This window comes from the organism of the source record quoted next (genome assembly GCF_019968985.1).
Source record: "MAG: Porospora cf. gigantea B chromosome Unknown PgB_NODE_477_length_17206_cov_119.756, whole genome shotgun sequence".
In the NCBI taxonomy this organism is placed as follows: Eukaryota; Apicomplexa; class Conoidasida; order Eugregarinorida; family Porosporidae; genus Porospora; species Porospora cf. gigantea B.
Genome location: NW_027179044.1, coordinates 1 through 17206, shown reverse-complemented (window position 1 = coordinate 17206; position 17206 = coordinate 1). Strand labels below are relative to the sequence as shown.

Sequence of the window (17206 nt, the reverse complement as noted above, 5' to 3'; positions counted from 1 at the left end):
CGCGAGAAGTCATCGGCAATTTCTGAATTTAAATTCGGTGATTTGTGCACAAGGATTCATGTAGTACAAGTGGAACTCACAGAAGGTAGTAGAGGCAACAAAGACAAGTGATGAAGTGGATGACCTCTGTCTTGTAATCCTGACCACTGCACGATGAATCTGTGATTGAAGAGGATTGGATAGCTCACCTGTCAGCAACAGGGTGGACGAGGAGTCCAGTTAGCGAGAGGGATTTGGTTCGGCACCATGACTCGATGTAGACGATATGACAGGCGCATATGAATCGGAGGAGGTAGGCAGCCCAGCATAAGGGCACTGCGGTAGACGGGCCGTTGGTAAGGAGCAAGCCTGGGCGCACTCTGAAGATCAGCAGCAGGCAACTCAGAAAGCTCCAAAGGGTCGATCCAATGGATGAAACAAGTCTACGATCAGACGGCTCCCCGCTCACCCTTGTTGCACCCTGCGAGCCCTGGGTAGCATTCTGATGTCAACCACACAGGCCAATCCCGCCGCTTGCAACTTTCTTACACTTAGCTGATCTGCGTGATGCACAGCAACAGTCAGTCGAACTGCGGGTCCCAGCCTTTGAAGAATTGGAAGCAACTCCCGAGTGTGGCCACCTGAGCCCAGCAAGACTAAAACCTCCATGCGAGATTGGCAATTTTTGTTGACTCATGAAGTTGAAGGCACATCACTCGTAATCCTCGTTGGCAGCAATGGTGAAGTACCTAAGCGTGCAGGTCTTGGAGTCGGTGCCCAGAACTCGGAGGAAGTCCCTCAGCTGGTGGTGCTTCAGATACTTCTTGGTAAGGAACTTAAGGTACCGCTTCGAGAAAGGAAGCGCTGCGTCGAAGGTGATCGAGTTACCCTTGCGCTTCATAATGACGCGGTTACCAAAATTGCCACAAACTCCATCAACCTTTATCCTGTCGTGAAGGAACTTCTCGAAGCTGGCAACATCTAGGATGTTGTCCTCGACGGGGACAGCACAGTCGATCGCCAATTGAACGCGAGGGACGGCTCCCTTCTTAGCGAGCTTCTTGTAGATGTCAGCCTTCTTCTTCATGTGTGCCGTCCCTACTAAATCGAGCATTAGGGTGCTGAGACAAAACGGCTACCTTTTGGGAGTTGACATGGGCGTGCGCAGCGAGGTGCTGGGCGTAAGCATAGATACGAGACGCATCACCTTTTTTTGTTTGCTTCTGGCCGCTTCTTCCTTCTTTCGAATCTCGCGACTGGTGATCTGTCGGACGATTCGCTCTTCACGGGGCACATCTGGCACATGAAATGGAGTCCGCTCGTCTAAAACGCTTGGGGAGCTGGCTACCCGTCCCCACGTCATGAGGGGAGTGGCGTCGATCAGTGGGGTGGACACGAATCCAGGCCCCGAGAAACGACCTAAAGCTGCGTGGTCGATATGGGAATCCTCGGTGATCTCCCGTACGGGAATGGTCAGAGTGGTATGGTTGAAACGAGTATTCTCGGGTTTGGTTTCCTTCTTCGTGTCTACAACAGCTTGCAACGAGGATTCCATGGGAAACATTAGTGCATTGCGACCTGTAATGGCGTTCCCCAGAACATTGCGATTGGAGGACTGGAATGACGGCCCATCACTGGAAAACATTAGCAACATATCGATAAAGATACGTACCCAATCTGCTCTGGCTCTACATTGTGCAGCGCACTCTGGTTGATCCACAGCTGCTGATTTTGCACCTGCTTCATGCTCTCCTTCGTCACTTGCTCAAAGCTCCTGTTGTCCTCGCTGGTGAAGTTGTTGACGAACTGGTTCAGGCTGACACCCGACAACTCGAGGTTAACCTCGCCGCCGTCAGTGCACTCCATTTTTTTGCTGGTAACCACTGGCTCGACCGGTGTATCGTCGTCAATGTCCCCCCGGCACACCCGCTGCCGAATGGCGTGAAGGTCAGGGTAGTAGTCCCGCTGAATGATTTTCTCGAGACAGTCAACGTAATCTTCCTCGAAGAGGACTTTCTGTTCAGACATCAAAATTGTGCAATTGCCGTTCGAATGGAGTGGCAGCAAGTGAGGCGATTCGCTCTCTGGGAGTCAGATTACAGAGGACCCCAACCCACCTAGAGTGGTGTTCTCGTTGGCCGGAGGAGGACTTGGGACTGTGCAGCAGCTTCTAAACCATCCAGGAGCCTCTCGAACATTGGTGGCGACCAATCTGTTATATGCCGAGTCCTCCCTGCGGAGATATCTTCAGCAGTCCGTCTCTTCCGCATGCTCGCCACGGACCACTTCGCTGTTGGCCCACAAGGCCTTGGGCGACGCCGCGGCGTGCACCTTTACCGAGGAATTGGCGGGGGCGTGGCCTTGCATAGACGCGTGGGCTCCCGTAGCGACGCTCTGGAGGTGTCGTGGCGTGGGCGTCTCCTGTGCTGTCGCGACTGTAAACCTGCGGAAAGGTCCCGATCGAGTCTATGTGCAGTGCAGTGGGTTTGAATTTGACAGGATCTCGTGCTGCAATATGCGCAAACGAGACAGATCCAGCGAAATGAAGTTGGTGGATGACTTGGTGTCGCACACTCTGCGGGATCAGCTGGCTCACCGGTTAGATGAACGATGGCCTGACGACACGAATACGTTAATGGGGGCTGCGACGGAGTCTGACCAGGAGTTTTACCGGACGTCACAGTCTTGGAATGCTGCCCAGAAGTCGCTGTACGAGGATGTTGGAGGGTACCTACTGTATATAGCAAAAGGCCTATGGTGGCACCGAGGCCCCTTGGGAAACTCCACGTTGTTCATCCTATCAGGCAGTTTCAACCCAGTACATCACGGACATCACGAAATGTTGAGACACGTTGCCGGACAGGAGACCGGGAGTTTCCTCTACGAGTTGTGTATCCGCAACGCTGACAAAGGTGAGGTGTCCTTTGAGGAGCTGAAGTCCCGACTTGGAAACTTCACTTCTGGAGCGGTCATCATTACAAATGCACCTCGTTTTATCGATAAAGTGCGTCTCCTACGACAAGAAGGGTGTCGGAACAAGTGAGCTGTAAGAAGCGCGGTCATGCAGAATAGTTTTCGTTGTGGGTACAGACACCTATCTAAGGCTGATTGACCCGAGGTACTACACAGACATCAATGAGGCGTTTCAAGAGTTTGAAGATGCAGGAGTTGGGTTTACTGTAGTACCGCGCAGATCGGCATCTCATCCGACAGGTGAAGTTCCGATGACCCAACCAGGTTTGTTCAAGTTTGCAAAGGAGTTTGAGTGTGTTGATGTGTCATCGACTCAATTGCGAGCCGCCTAAATGCAGACATTGGGACAAAACGTTTAATTCGAACTCCAGTTGAGGGAGCCATTGGAAATGTCTGCTTCACCCACTGACGCCAGTATTGAAGCGGCTCGCGCCAAGATGCGCGCACGCTTCGGAGACGGAGCCAAGAAGTGCGGCGCGTCGAGACGTGCGGGGCCTGTGAAGCGCGGCAGAGGCGAGGACGCCCGCAACGCCCAGCTATTCCTGAAGAAGACAAAGACCTCGGGAATGACACACGCTGTTCAATGTCGTGAGATCCAGGTTCATTTCGAGGACAATGACGATGTGACTGTGTTCACTGAACCGGTCGTCACTTACAACGTTCCAGCTCACCTATTCATCTGTGAGCCCAAGACCGAGGCTTCCGTTGTGACTCGCTCTAAGACTGAGCTCCAGAGCGATTCTGTCAAAGAGATATTGCAGTATGCACCGCAGCTGCAGCAACTCATGAGCATGAACGAAATGAAGGGCCAGCAGGGCGAGACGGCAGACGATGATGACATTCCAGCATTGGAGAAGATCGAAGAGGCCGACTAAAAATTCATGCGTGCTAACCGGTACAGTCAAATACACAAAAAAATCAATGCTATGGGTTGCGATGGACTAGAGAACCCCGTCTGGAAGGCTGAGTCCTGTGCAGCGCTATCGACTGTACAGCGACTAGCCACTGCTATTGAGACCAGGACTCCCTATGAGAGGCTTCTGGCGGTCTCCAGCGCATTTCACAAGTGAGACTCTCCGAGTCTCCAACACAGTATCATCCACAGACCCAACTTTAGACCTAAGGCACTCAAATTGCCTTCATCCTCGAGCTCGTTCTCGACATCCCTGTCGGCGCTTGATTCGACCTTGCGACGTACCTCTTTCGTAGCACCAGAGGTGTGGAAGCCTAAGCCAACCACACCTGTTGTGAGTCAGTCCTTCTCCTTGCCTCCGGGAGGCGCTGGTCAGGGCCTCCCCCCGATGCGCGAGGTTCCGAGAACCTACATGACTGGATCCCTAGCCGAAAGTCCGAGAAACGCGGCCTCGATGCGGCTTCCGTCCTCTAAAGGACCAAAATCCAGCCGGCCACCGTTGATCGTCAAGTGGCTCTACCCCCCTGCTAGGTACGTTGAGGTTACAGGCACGTTTTGTGCGCCTAAATGGACCAAACGATACCCTCTTTATTGGTGTCCTAAGAATGGTTGTCACTGGCTCAACCTCTTGGAAGTGGTTCCCGGGATACAAGGGTCACACCAATACAAGCTGATTGTCGATGGTCAATGGAGGTGTGATCCTTTTGCACCTATATGTGACGACGCCAGCTTATCGCATAATCTCAACAACTTCGTCAGCGTCCTACCAGATCCAATACGCCAGAACGTTTTCGCATCCAACCAACGCAGGCTGTCGGCGTTTTCGCAGAGATCCATCTGCTCAAACGCTAGTGGAGGGTCGGTTTGTGGATCGTCGTCTGCCTCCAGCCCCGTAAGACATGGCCCCGCTGCTTGTGCGCGAGTCAGGCGCGCCGCGTCCTTCGGTTTGACCGAGAAGCTGCCGCAGGAGCTCTCGCTTTCGTTGAACGTCTCCCCCACCTACTACTCCCCTACGCAACCCGATCGTCGACGAAGCCTTGTTGACAAGTCAAGTGATCTGTCGTTTCACGAGGACAACATCATTGGCACCACTTTGGTGGCGCATCCCAAGTGGGCCAAGAAGATGAATCGCGGCCGAGAAGCACGGTTGCGGTACCGCGAACAGCAGAAGTGCCAACGGGGAGGCCGGCGTTCTTCGTCAGCCTCGGGGTCCGAAACAGGAGATGTCATGCGACGAGCAGTGTCCTTAATGCGAATCCGGAGTTATTGGCCTGACAAAGTGTTGGAGCTACTCCACTCTCCAGATATCCTCCTCGAACTTAACGTCCCTAAAAACGTTCTGAAGGCGACCGAAGGGCTTGAGCTGTCAATCGGGGCCTGCATGATTCCGCACCCTGACAAGAGGGAGACCGGTGGGGCAGACGCCTTCTTTTGCAGCAGGCTCCGAGGAGGAGCCATGGGAATCTCTGATGGCGTGGGAGAGTGGGATCGATTCGATCTCGACCCGCGTCAATTCGCTGAGGAAATGATGATTGGCGCCAAGAACTCCTTTGAAAAAGAGGACTTGCCTGCTGACTCCGAGGAGCGTGCCGCACATATGGTCACTCGAGGATACAACAACGCGACCTCCTTCGGATCATCAACAGTTATCGTCGCCTGCATGAACGATGATGGGTCTGAAGTCGGCATCGCAAGCCTAGGGGATTCCTCCGTCATCATCCTTCGCCGTACGCATTACCCCCACTTTCAAGTAGTCATGCGCAGTTTCGAGCAACAGCACATGTGGAACTGCCCATACCAACTTTCAAACATCCCCACCGAGAAGGACTTCCCCAGTTTGATACGCCATGGCAAGGAGAAGCTGGTGGGCCTTTTCAAAAAAGGCCCTGTAGTGAAGGAGGACACACCCAGCATGTGCACTACCTTTCGTGTCCCAGTGGAAGAGGGTGACCTCATCATTATGGGGTCAGACGGTCTCTTCGACAATCTGTTCGATCACGAAATTGTCGGCTTGTGCAACCTGTGCCTGTCCCCTCGGGAGGCTGACGCGTTGCATGACTGGGTGCTCCATACACCGGCGCAGGTGTTGGCCACTGCTTTGGCGGACGCTGCAGATTTCAAGAGGTGAGTCCCGACGGCCGACAGCATGCAGTCGCGATCCTGGATGCAGGACGCCATTCGCGCAGAATGCCCGAAAGCAAGGTTTGTTGTACTCCGGAGGAAAGCTCGACGACATTTCCGTAGTTGTCTCATGGGTTTGCCGTGGAGAGAGAGCTCCGAGCGATTAACGACTCTTTTGAAGATGTGAGCTCCGTATGGTTAACGACAGCATCAAGTCTTTGAAGATCAACGAGGAACTTTTCTGGCTGCTGAGTTGGTTCGACTTTTTATTGGTGTTGATGTGAGTCGTTTCCAGGGGCACATTTTCCGTTCAAGGCGTAGTGGAACGTGACGACAAGTCTTTTGAAGAACTTTTTTTTTGTGTACTCATGACACATAACAATATGGACAAAGAGGACTGCATTCCAGGTTATGCGCCACGGCTAAGTCCAGGAGGCAGACCCATGGCAACATTGTAAGACATGACTTGTGGCCTCACAGGCCGTTTCAAGGCCACTTCTGGCGCCAACTCTTGGGGAATATAGTATGGGAAGCCCAATTCGACAACCTTATGTATGGATTGCAAGGGTTGTGTTCGGCAGAGCATCTTCACACCGGTTCCAGGCGGCCGCTTCGGTAGTGGAGGCATCCTGGACATCGGAACCCCACGTTTATCCCAGATGTCGTAGTCGAACTTGTTGAAATTCACTGGCGGTTGCCGGGCCACCTCCCACAAGGACAGCCATGCAGGGTGAGCACCTGCCGCTTCAGGATGTCCGGCGAGAGCGATGTGCACTAGTCGCCAGTATTCTTGGATGTCGATTTGCATCGGAACCGTAGAGACCTCGAATCCTAGCTCATCAAGCAGAGTCAATGTCGGAACCTGATGTTTACCCCAAACCCCAACTGAGTCGTCTCTAAACCACCTCCATTCCATTGTAGGCTTCGCAAAGCGGACCCTTCTGACTTTGCGTAAAGGAAGGGCATTGTTAAGAATGGACCGACCCCCTGTTTGCCAATGCTGTCGGTGTCGAATACGGTCTCGGCCCCAAAGGGAGGCTGTCCGCACAGCATACCCCGCCTGACGGGATACGTCCAAGGGTGTGGACTCCTCCGAGTCATAGTAGCTTTCAAACTCATCTTCGAACTGTACGTGGTAGTCGTCATACTCAGTCATTGACGCTGACGTGGAAGAGCTAGAAACCGTAGAAGGCGGAGGAGTGGTCCACGTGTCTGAGGACTCCACTGCGGTGGTGGGCGAGTGTGTGGGCAACGAATAGTGACTGTCGCTCCAGAGCACCCTCTCAGGGAGATCAAGTCGTGGAACCCCATAACGGTCACGAATCCTGGGTGGGGCCTTTGGCTCTCCGACATCCGTCAACGTCAAAGTCGAAGGCGGCACGACTACGATTACTTGCTCCGGTGTCTTATGCTTCGTCTGATCTTTCGGGTGACCTTTTTCGAAAAATGCGACTCGCTCCCGACGTGGAGCTTCTTTTGGCCACAGGACGTGCTGTGCCCAGCGACGTATCCGGTTCGTAGGTCTCTTGACTTGGTGTTTGAAATGTTTTATCTTTTTGCGAATGACCTTTTTCCTAGTCTTAGGTTTTGTGGTTGGCTCTTCCACTTCGGATACCGGCACAGATAACACGTTCGTTCTTGGCTTTTGGACCAGCTCAGTACTAGCCGGTCGAATAGGGTGAGCGCGTCTTGGAGGCAGGTTCCTTGTCGGAGGTTTAATGAAAGCCTCCTTGGGAGGCTTACCTCGGAGTTGTTCCGATTTCGGTCCCCTCCGCTCTTGTTGGACACCCTTCAATGTGGGTTCAGTTTTCCAGCGACCATCTTTTCGTTTCGATACTTCGGTCGGAGTGAGCCTAAACGTTGGCTGCGCTGGCTTCGCTTTGGTTGCGTGGCGAATCCACTTAGGCCTGCGGAACTTTTTTACTTTCACTTTTGTCATCCTTGCAGTTACGCTTAGTGACAGGCTCTTGCTGGATGCCTTGTGCAGAACCTCTGTCATGAACTTCAACTTTGTGGTCATCTGCTCCCTCTGGTTGACAATGGACTTCCGGTGGGTTTCCCAAGTGAACTCAGAATCACTTAGCGTATCCAGCCGTTCGTACTGACCCTTGACCCGTGGCACCCGTTTCTTTTTTGGTGGAGGTCGCTTCGGAATCTCTAAGTGGATGCGAAAAAACCGAATCACATCCGCGAGGTATTCAAATTTGGTGCGGCCGCCTTCTGCAGGCATGCCCACGAATCTCATCGTCGAAACGAAAGGAGTTACCTTCACCTCTGGCTTGACTGGCGCCTTCACCTCCGGTCTCTTGAACAAGGCGGGACTTGCGATGTCGGCCTGGGGACGGCCGGTTGCTCGGGGTGGCACCACGCGAGCGACACCTTCGTCTGCGGGTTCATGAAGAAAGTCCGGTCGGCGGCGGCGGCGGGGTGCGCCCATGACTGGGAGGTGGTCGTCTCCCAAGGACTTTGATGGTTGCGGCGGCTTTCCTTGGGCGGGCACCATGAAGAGTGGGGCTGGATTCGGCACGTAGACGGTGCTGCCATTGAAACCCACGAGCCCTCGACCAGTCGTGGTATCAAATATCGGGATAGCCATCGGCATTCTGTGGCCAGGCGCTGGGTTTGCAGCAAAGGTGAGAGGTCTAACTAGCGGGACATCCACTGAGCCATCTGCCTCAACCTTGGGGCAGGGCAGATCAAAACGTCTGTAAAATGCTTCTGCTGAAGGATTTGCCCTCATCGCCACGGCAGCCGCGGAGACAATTGGGCGGTCTCTCACCACATATGGCACGTTGAGCACCGGCAACTTCAACGGCACGTCGCAGGGACTGATGGGTATGTAACCCATATGTACGTCCTGGTCTAGAAGGCTGGCATCGTTGCAGTCCTGTCGTCGAATCCGGGGGGGGGCATCGCCGACAATAGAGGGCACAGTGTTATGTGCCTGCTGATACCTTCGCTGATACATCCCCGCATCCAACCCTTGACCCTCGGACAGGAGAATGGAAGACCAGTCAATGCGGGTGTAGGTTCCTGCGCCCACCATTGATAGGTGCGTGACAGATTTGCCGTTATTATTTACGCAGCTTCATGCCGTCAGCTCTGGAGAAGTTCGCTGTGGATCAACGGCTACACTACAGGACGACACACCGGGCAGATTCAGTGGTAGCATTCAATCATGGAAAGTGGATGGAGAGTGTGGGCCACCTACAGAAGTCGCTGGCGACCTTTGATCGTGCGATGGACCCGGACATGGCAGTAGACCTCTATCTCTTATGCAAGGCTAGCTCCCACGCCTCAGATGCGCCGCCGTGGTCGGATTATCTGGGGAAGCTCCAAATCCTCGTGAACAACACCCTCTACGCCATAGGCTACGGGCAGCTAGGCGACAGGCAGGTGGGCACAATTGGACCGGTGCTCCAGTGCACAGCGGAAACTCTGGCGTTCCTGTGTCGCGAGCTGGGCCTTCTGTTTTCACATGTGAAAAGGATGGACGACTTCGATTTCTACTGCTCCCTGCACCTGAACATCCTGAGCAAAGTGCATGGGCCGGATTCGATCGTTTTAGCCGACGCTCAGATGGAGTTTGCCGTGATTCTGGCGCAGGTTTGTGACTTTCACCGCGCATTAACCATGGCCGACGAGAGTTTGGCCACGCGCATATCCCACCTCGGAGACTTCGACTACCGTCCTCCTCACCCGAGAGTCGCTGACGGGTACTTCAATGTGGGGGTACTAAATCGGGTCGCTGGAGATCCGGTAGTGGCGCTGCAGTGCCTGCTAACATGTCTGGACATGCGGTCCCGAATGCTGGCATCCAGGCGCGAAGAAGCAATATTGGAGGTGGTAATGTCGATTGGCATCCTCCACCACCAGACTCGTAATTTCCGGACTGCGTTCAAGTGCTACGAAGAAGTCTACATTGGAACGACAGATGCGCAGAGAAAGGAAGCACTGCGCCGGCTAATGGATCACCTCCACTCAGACGTTTCAACCTGAGTTTGGATCACCTGAGTTTGGCGTCTCCACAGAAATCATCTAGACCGCGGCTAATGGATCACCTCCACTCAGACGTTTCAACCTGAGTTTGGATCATCTGAGTTTGGCGTCTCCACAGAAATCATCTACTAGACCGGTAAGTCAGAGTTTAACAGGACTGTCATCAGATAGCATCGCACTGACACTCTACGCTTCAACGAAGTGGAAGACGCCTGAGTTCTGCACCAGCTCTCTCTCCTCAGGGGAGAGGACCTTGGTGATGGCCTCCTTCTTGGCATCGTGGAGCTTTCCGAGGAACGCAGTGCGCTTCTCGAAGGCCTCAGCCGCCTCGCATTTGCGCTTGTCCTCCAGCTGCTGCACCAGACCGTCGTACTTCCAGCCCACCAGTGTGGAGAGATCACCGAGACGAGAGCGTTTCGTGCGTGACTTGAGAGCAATCTGGTGCTTCAGGTCCGGGTTCATGAATCGGGGCTGCTTGCGGAGAGCTGGGGGAATGCCCTCCACACAGTAGAGGCTCTTGAACGCCCGGAGGCCACGCTGAGTTTTGTGGGGAAGCATGCCTCTGACGGTCCTCCAGAAGATCATTCTGGGGGATCGGTAGTGCCTGTGGGAGTGGATACGGGGGTTGGTGTTTGACGCCTTGTTAAGGAATCGCTGATACTTGGCACGACGAGCCTGAAGCTTTCCGCTCATCATGATGTCCTCGCACCTGACGACAACCACCTTCTGTCCAGAGAGAAGCTCCTTTGCCACGCGGGAAGCAAGCTTGCCCAACATGTGGTCATGGGCGTCAATCACGAGCAGCTTCCGATGCATAGTCCTGTGTGCTGGAGCGCCATAAATCAGGACTTTTTAAGCGTCCGTTTTGTCCCGATGTCACACGCATGTTGTCAGCGGCTGCGGGATGGCGAGACGGAAGCTGCTCTTGCTCGGCCGAGCCGGTGCGGGCAAAACGTCTATGCAATCAGTGGTGTTCGCTCACCAACACTTGAGGGTAGCGCATGAGCCGTTTTTATATGTAGGACACGAAGGCAACGAATTGTATCGAACAATGCGACTTCCCGTTCCTCTCCGACTTACATCTCAACGTTTGGGATTGCGGGGGGCAGGACCGCTTTCTAGACTCATATTTGGGCCAACAAAAGGCTCTGGTATTCAGCCACACTGCTGTGATGATCTACGTTCTAGAGGTGAGAGGTGCGTCACTGGATGAAGTTACTAGCTCTGATGACATTGCAAAGGACGCTCATTACCTTCGAATGTCAGTTGAGCAACTACGGTTCTTCTCGCCCAATTCGCACGCATTCTGTCTGGTCCACAAGATGGATCTGGTTACACCGACGGAACGTGAATCTGTCTTCCATTTCTACCGAGGACTACTGGCTGATGTGATCATGTGGGAGGGGCATGTTGACGTCTCGCCTAGCAGTATATGGGACGAATCTCTCTTCGTCGCCTGGTCAAAGATCACGTCATGGGTCACTCCGAAGGCCAAGTACCTTCAACGTGTGGTAGATCAGGTGAGGGAAGTCACCGGCGCCATTGAAGTGGTGTTGTTCGAACGAGTGACTTTTTTGGCCATTCTCCGTTCTACGGACGCGGAGCAAAGCCGGTCATTGTTGCCTGACCGGCTGGAGCGACTGTCCACTCTTTACAAGCAATTCCGGTTGGCATGCAAGCGACAGATGACCAACTTTGCGATTTTCTCGCTGCAAACCGCAGACTTCGCAGCCGTGGTCCAGAGGTTCACTCCCAGCACATATGTCTTCCTAGTCACTTACTCTGACAAGTGCCCGTTGGGTGGACTGCTGTGCAATCTGGACGTCGTTCGAGACGCGCTCAGAGAATTGCATCCAGAGTCGTCTTAACGCAATGAATTTTCCAAATATGGTCACGCTTGTCGACTACGACCTTGACTCCGAGGACTCCCAGCCTGCTGCAGACCCCGAGCTCACAGGCGTCGAGTCGGTCGCGGAACTCGACAACGTGCCAGTTCACCCAGCGACGTCGCACGGCCAACCAGGTGCCTGTCATAGGAGCCCGCTGGTTCTTTGTCCATCAATGCCACATGATATGCGGACCAATATAAGTGGTCTGCTGAATATGAGGGAGAAAGGTGAATGCATCAATACCGAGATTGAGAAGTTGCCTCAATTCCGCAAACCTGCATTCAACAATGCCACTGCAGCAAAATTTGACATTGAACCATTCGCCTCCAACTTGGCGGATCATCGCAAGGCAATCTCATCTATAACGTACCACCACCTCCGTGTGCGGCTGGACTGAATCCTAGGCATACTCTTATTCACTCTAGCTCGCTTGCGTCCTCGGCGACCGACTTAACGAGATTGGTCTTCATGCCGGGTACAGACATCTTGTTGGCCATCCGTTGATTCTCCTTTTCCTGCTGAAGACTCAATGCCTCTTGCTTGTCTGCGACGAAATCCTGTATCAGTAACTCGTCCCACACTCACCGCTTCTGTTCCTGCATATTCCTTCAGCTGCAGAAGGAAGTCTTTCACCTTCCGAGAGAACTCGGATTGGTCGCCGACGCTGTTGAAGAGCCCCACTACGAACGCTTCCGCCTGCGTGGGGTTCACGTTAGGGAAGCTGGCCGTAATGTTGGCCACGAGGTTGGCCTGGATTTTCGGGATCGTCAGTCCAGCTGTCTCGTCGTTGATAAAGTCAAGCTCAACCATGAGGAAGAGCTGATGTAAGATTAGCGACTGCTGTGTCAAACCGGCACGATGCATCGTGTCCGTGGCCACTCCGATGACTGCGTTCTGCACACGGTAGAAGTAGCTCCGACAGTAGCCTTGCAAGAATGTTGGACCGTGGGTGTCAGCACCAGCCATAAGCTGAGTATGGAACTCGGCAAGGGTATGTAGGGCTTTGGCAGCGATTGTAGGCTGCTCATGCTGGAATCCAAATATCAGACAGTCCACGTAGAGAGACAAGTTCTCAAATGTCTGCCGTTGGAGGCTCCCCATACAATGACGAGTTAGTACGTCCAGGGTGTTGAAGAGATGATATCTGAGATCCGGATACATGTGCTGGTTTGCTGTAAGGAGCTTCAAAGCTGGGTTGAAGCACAAAACGAAGAGCCCGTCTATCAGGTGGTCCATCCGACGTGGACGGAACTCAAGAAGTACCGCAACGAAGGAGAGTACGCTGGGGTCTCTATTGTCGTCCACAGTGGAGTGAAAGTCCTCAATGGCAACCTTAAGGAACTGAAGCGCTGCCATGTCGATTTTGTCGCTCTCGGCGGCAGACACAATCGTGCCATCATTGCCCAACTCCCTGATGTATATCTCCATCATCTTCAAGAAATCCCGTTTGCACTGGCGAAGAGGCTTGACGTATGCGTAATGAAGTGCGTCAGTACCCTTTTCAGATGCTTCCTTGTTGATCAGACCCGTGAAAACGCCGTGAAAATGCAGAACACCCTCAGATACCGTCTGAATCAGAGAGTACGTGCCCTTGGGACAACCGACAGCCACCATCGTGATCTTCCTTGCTATGAGTGACTGCGCCTTAGCGACATCCACAACGTTGCTGACGGAGTCCATGTGCGCTTGGCAGAGGGCCCACTTCTCCTTGGCGGTGGCCATTAAGGCATCCAACGCGAGGAATTTGACCTCATCGTCCTCTGGATGAACCCATGCACGTATGCCCACCGTAGTTTCCTATAGCCGTAGCTACTGCCTCGTACAGTATGAGCACCTGTTTCTGACCCACAAGCAAGGCCTCGAGTTCAGGGACGCTCGAAACGACCCACTCCAGAATGCTCTTGCCAGGTTTGACAGTGCGAAGTCCATCAGGCTGTATCTTCGTTAGCGCCTTTCCAGCTCCAGTGCAGATGTTGAGAAAGCAATTGACCGCCATCTCCTGAACGCCTGGAAACGGGTCCGCCATGAACTCAAAGCACTTCGTCACCAAAGTTTCCAGTAGACTCGCGGACTGGGATAAAAAGTCTGTGTAGCAGCCGAAAACGTACAAGACCATAGCTGCCACTATAGCTTTGTTCTCCTTGCCCTTCTTGTGTCCGCAGAGCCACATTAGGCTTCGTGTAACCTCGATCAGAAACGAGCGCTCTACAGCAGGGGGTAGGCTCCCTGAGATTGAGCCTACGCTCCAGCAGACGCGATTAAGTATTGTCGGGTTCCATTCCTTCTGATGACCTCCTTGTTGTAGACCGTCGATGATGTGGCGAAGCAACTGGTTGAGGACGTCGGACATGTGTTCGGGATTCAGGTTTGTTAGGTATACGATTGACTCTCTCATAACCTCGTAGAGAGATATCTCGTCCGTGTCGGGAAGGTGCTCCTTGTCTACTGTGCCGCTGTCCTCATCGTAGCAGATACACACCTCCTTCGGCTTAGCCATACGACTTACTAGGATCTCTCTTAATCTTTCGAAGGTTCGTGAGAACTCGGAAGCGCGACTAGAGAAGGACGTGACTACACCGCGGTCGCCTCTGAAGACTTCAGAAGAGCTTATTCCCTTGAGATCGGCGTTTCGCACGACCTCAAGGACCACGTCCTCTGCGAGGTCGTGCCAGTAGTTTAGGCATATTTTGAAGGTCTCGTCATTGGGTACGCGACTCATCCGAAGCAGAAACTCATGGGTAAGCTGCAGGCGTCGAGCACCCTCAGCGTCCGGCCTCCTCTCCATAAGGCCCCGGTATAAGCGCAGAAACGAGGTGAACAGGATAGCCATTTGCCGGTAGTACTGCTCCCAAAACTGGGAGGCTTGGCTGTTGACCTCTTTGTTGTACTGGAATGTGCTTTCTGGTAATCTGTCAGCCATTGAAAGTATCTGATCCCACAAAGGCATCACGACGCCTGTGGTTGCCTCAGTCGGCTTTATAGATACAATCTCTGTGAAGCACTTGAGCACCTGAATCCTAACCACCTGCTGGTCTTTGGCATAGACCAGCAAGTCGATGAGTCCTGTGTGGAAAACTGCAGTCTCAGGCATCCATCTCAAGAAGTTGGCCAAGCAGCTCATTGTGGCCTGCAACAACGAGGCTGACACGCCGGCCTGGTCAGCTTTATACTGCGTCAGCACGAAGAGACACAGCTCCAGCACTGGCCCAAACTCCTCCGCAAAGCGCTGGACCAGGGTCTGATTCTTCTTTGAGGTCATCTCGGATCCGTAGTCGAATAAATCCTCCGCTAGGATTCTGAAGATCGTGAGGGTATTCTCACAAGTTGACTGGTTCTGCCTGGCAGTTGATGTGAGGTCGGTCACGAATGAGGGCCATCTCTCGGGCCATTCCCGAGCAGCAATCTTGACCAACGTCTCATTAACCTTGTTGACGAAGAAGAGCTGTGTCTGCATCGTCGTCGGGTTCTGGCAATGAGACACCAAGTTCATGACGAAAGTTTTCAGCGTTTCCCTCTCGTCGGCTTGCAGTGCGTGCCACCGCGTCTGAACCACATCCTCCACTAGAGAAACTGCGAAGTGCCTAGCCTCGTAGCTTTGCGCGTGCGTCATTACTGCGCCCGCTATTGACCATGCATTGGGTAACCCCTTTAGTTCCGCCAACACCTGATGTGCACAATGCATGTCGATTTGCTCGGTACCGCCATGGTACATCGCCCGGACGATCTCGTCGAGAAGAAGGACGGTCTCTCTATCGTAGCATGTAATGTCCAGTACACGACTTGCTTGGCTATAGTCCATAAATGAACGAATTCTGATTTGAAATGCTCTGTTGTGGCATGCCATCGTTTTCTGCGTGTGTTCCCCGTTTTTACCCTTCTTTTGTAACAAGAACACGATATCTGGAGCAGTTGAGAGTTTGCTGAGCGTTTTGCTAATCACGCGTTTCGAACACCGGTGGACACGACAGAATAGCAGGACTACAGCCAGTAACTACCAACTTGCTCACGCCGGAGTAGGAGTCTCCTTCGATGATAGCGTCCCTCAAAGGACACAGGTAGCTTGGTGGACTTTCGTCTACAGACAAGTACTGCCCGATCAGAGGGCTGGTCGGAGACGCAAGGTACGCAGCCCACGTACTGACCCACCTCTCCCATATCTCCGGAATGGCTTCCTCCCGAGCCCGCTTCGGTGGGGACTGCAGGACGTCAGGCAGCCTCCGAGGCTCTGGTTGCAGACCGAGATTCTGCCGCACAGCGGCTGCGAGCTTTGCTGGGTCGCTTCTTGGGCGGGGGGGAGGCGGCTGCAGCGTTCGAGGCCGCTGCGCGCCGCTCGAGCTGCTGTCACTGCTGGTGGAGTCAGAAGACGCCCCATCACTGTGATCTGGGAGGGGAGCTGGTGGACGCCGCGAGAGGACCTTCTCGAAAGGGTCATGGTTGGAAGGGGGGACGAATGTCACCCCCTCCTGGCGCACTTTTAGCTTGGTCTGCGGAGAGAAGTACAGCCGCCATGTCTTCTTTGCTGAGCCGAAGATAGACATGTCGGTGGTGTTGTTCAGAACCGGAACGCAAGCCAGGGCTCCCTTCCATTGGTGAAAGTCCACGTACATCTTTGGGTCCTTCGGTTTGAACCTGATGCCTTCATTGAATAACTTCCCATCTGTGTAACCATTCAAAGGTGCCCACACTTTTCAAAAATCTTCCGAAGATCGGAACGGGAGATCTTCTCAGGCGTGTCGAGGCTAATTACAGTGTAGGGCGGGGGCATCGACTAGGAAATCACTAAATCCACGCGAAGGTTTCGACCTCTGCGTCGGAACGTGTGAGTGGCCCTGGCTGCAAGTGCTGATACTTTTACGACATAATGCCCCAGTTTGGGCGCCTAAAGACCGCCTCTGTGCGGATTGTTGGCTGAGGGTGGGATCGTTGGGGCACGACGCCATGAGTTGGGGGAGGCATGAGCCTCTGTGTGGATTGTTGGCTGAGGGTGGGATAACTATCGTGAAAAAGTTAGTTCTCCGTAATATAGTTCTCCGTAACAACGGAGAGGGGTTTGGACGTGTAATGTTGTAAAAGGATTGTGTATCTCGGGCTTAGATTTACTAACAATTCTCTGTTGTCCAATTATTGTCCAATCTGACGGCCCAAATGTCCGTTTTGTCCCGCGGAATATGGCGTTAAAGCGTTGCTTCTGCAAAATACTCTGAGAGCTTCAAGACTTATTGGGGTTTGGGGGGTATTGACGGGTCGTCTGACCGAGGAAATGGGTTGATGATGATAATCTACAGACCTAAGCAGACACCTCTGGTGAGAATCGCGCGACTGATCTTTCGCT

The 17206-nt window shown here is 53.5% G+C and overlaps 11 protein-coding genes across 18 annotated transcripts; 6 read left to right on the top strand and 5 right to left on the bottom strand.

The window, feature by feature from the left end:
• Positions 1 to 691: 691 nt before the first annotated feature.
• KVP17_001736 (uncharacterized protein) lies at positions 692 to 2007 on the bottom strand (the record flags this gene model as incomplete). 3 transcript variants are annotated; one of them, XM_068517413.1, is made up of 3 exons in its annotated part: positions 692 to 1100; positions 1134 to 1613; positions 1652 to 2007. In XM_068517413.1, 3 exons carry the CDS (start codon positions 2005 to 2007, stop codon positions 692 to 694), a joined length of 1245 nt encoding a protein of 414 aa, XP_068373859.1. The 3 variants fall into 3 exon arrangements, with proteins under 3 accessions (XP_068373859.1, XP_068373857.1, XP_068373858.1); XM_068517412.1 differs by lacking the exon at positions 692 to 1100 and having other exon boundaries at positions 1115 to 1613; XM_068517411.1 differs by lacking the exons at positions 1134 to 1613; positions 1652 to 2007 and having other exon boundaries at positions 692 to 1093.
• Positions 2008 to 2494: 487 nt separating this feature from the next.
• KVP17_001734 (uncharacterized protein) lies at positions 2495 to 3284 on the top strand (the record flags this gene model as incomplete). Of its 2 annotated transcripts, XM_068517409.1 has the most annotated exons (2): positions 2495 to 3018; positions 3047 to 3284. In XM_068517409.1, 2 exons carry the CDS (start codon positions 2495 to 2497, stop codon positions 3282 to 3284), a joined length of 762 nt encoding a protein of 253 aa, XP_068373855.1. The 2 variants fall into 2 exon arrangements, with proteins under 2 accessions (XP_068373855.1, XP_068373854.1); XM_068517408.1 differs by lacking the exon at positions 3047 to 3284 and having other exon boundaries at positions 2495 to 3022.
• A 57-nt stretch (positions 3285 to 3341) lies between these two features.
• On the top strand, positions 3342 to 3827 carry KVP17_001735 (uncharacterized protein; the record flags this gene model as incomplete). The annotated part of the gene is made up of 1 exon (XM_068517410.1): positions 3342 to 3827. The coding sequence occupies one exon, from the start codon at positions 3342 to 3344 to the stop codon at positions 3825 to 3827; it is 486 nt and encodes a 161-aa protein (XP_068373856.1).
• A 51-nt stretch (positions 3828 to 3878) lies between these two features.
• On the top strand, positions 3879 to 6153 carry KVP17_001728 (uncharacterized protein; the record flags this gene model as incomplete). Of its 2 annotated transcripts, XM_068517399.1 has the most annotated exons (3): positions 3879 to 4018; positions 4046 to 5989; positions 6018 to 6153. In XM_068517399.1, the coding sequence occupies 3 exons, from the start codon at positions 3879 to 3881 to the stop codon at positions 6151 to 6153; spliced, it is 2220 nt and encodes a 739-aa protein (XP_068373845.1). The 2 variants fall into 2 exon arrangements, with proteins under 2 accessions (XP_068373845.1, XP_068373844.1); XM_068517398.1 differs by lacking the exons at positions 3879 to 4018; positions 6018 to 6153 and having other exon boundaries at positions 4254 to 5993.
• A 242-nt stretch (positions 6154 to 6395) lies between these two features.
• Positions 6396 to 9032, bottom strand: KVP17_001733 (uncharacterized protein; the record flags this gene model as incomplete). The annotated part of the gene is made up of 1 exon (XM_068517407.1): positions 6396 to 9032. The coding sequence occupies one exon, from the start codon at positions 9030 to 9032 to the stop codon at positions 6396 to 6398; it is 2637 nt and encodes an 878-aa protein (XP_068373853.1).
• A 44-nt stretch (positions 9033 to 9076) lies between these two features.
• On the top strand, positions 9077 to 9985 carry KVP17_001731 (uncharacterized protein; the record flags this gene model as incomplete). Its single annotated transcript, XM_068517405.1, has 1 exon — positions 9077 to 9985. One exon carries the CDS (start codon positions 9077 to 9079, stop codon positions 9983 to 9985), a length of 909 nt encoding a protein of 302 aa, XP_068373851.1.
• A 186-nt stretch (positions 9986 to 10171) lies between these two features.
• KVP17_001738 (uncharacterized protein) lies at positions 10172 to 10801 on the bottom strand (the record flags this gene model as incomplete). Its single annotated transcript, XM_068517415.1, has 1 exon — positions 10172 to 10801. The coding sequence occupies one exon, from the start codon at positions 10799 to 10801 to the stop codon at positions 10172 to 10174; it is 630 nt and encodes a 209-aa protein (XP_068373861.1).
• A 356-nt stretch (positions 10802 to 11157) lies between these two features.
• Positions 11158 to 11853, top strand: KVP17_001737 (uncharacterized protein; the record flags this gene model as incomplete). The annotated part of the gene is made up of 1 exon (XM_068517414.1): positions 11158 to 11853. The coding sequence occupies one exon, from the start codon at positions 11158 to 11160 to the stop codon at positions 11851 to 11853; it is 696 nt and encodes a 231-aa protein (XP_068373860.1).
• A 19-nt stretch (positions 11854 to 11872) lies between these two features.
• KVP17_001732 (uncharacterized protein) lies at positions 11873 to 12271 on the top strand (the record flags this gene model as incomplete). Its single annotated transcript, XM_068517406.1, has 1 exon — positions 11873 to 12271. The coding sequence occupies one exon, from the start codon at positions 11873 to 11875 to the stop codon at positions 12269 to 12271; it is 399 nt and encodes a 132-aa protein (XP_068373852.1).
• A 19-nt stretch (positions 12272 to 12290) lies between these two features.
• Positions 12291 to 15673, bottom strand: KVP17_001730 (uncharacterized protein; the record flags this gene model as incomplete). Of its 3 annotated transcripts, XM_068517404.1 has the most annotated exons (3): positions 12291 to 12431; positions 12460 to 13634; positions 13663 to 15673. In XM_068517404.1, the coding sequence occupies 3 exons, from the start codon at positions 15671 to 15673 to the stop codon at positions 12291 to 12293; spliced, it is 3327 nt and encodes a 1108-aa protein (XP_068373850.1). The 3 variants fall into 3 exon arrangements, with proteins under 3 accessions (XP_068373850.1, XP_068373849.1, XP_068373848.1); XM_068517403.1 differs by lacking the exon at positions 13663 to 15673 and having other exon boundaries at positions 12291 to 12418; positions 12456 to 13596; XM_068517402.1 differs by lacking the exon at positions 12291 to 12431 and having other exon boundaries at positions 13625 to 15673.
• Positions 15674 to 15806: 133 nt separating this feature from the next.
• KVP17_001729 (uncharacterized protein) lies at positions 15807 to 16639 on the bottom strand (the record flags this gene model as incomplete). Of its 2 annotated transcripts, XM_068517401.1 has the most annotated exons (2): positions 15807 to 16531; positions 16558 to 16639. In XM_068517401.1, 2 exons carry the CDS (start codon positions 16637 to 16639, stop codon positions 15807 to 15809), a joined length of 807 nt encoding a protein of 268 aa, XP_068373847.1. The 2 variants fall into 2 exon arrangements, with proteins under 2 accessions (XP_068373847.1, XP_068373846.1); XM_068517400.1 differs by lacking the exon at positions 16558 to 16639 and having other exon boundaries at positions 15807 to 16481.
• Positions 16640 to 17206: the final 567 nt, after the last annotated feature.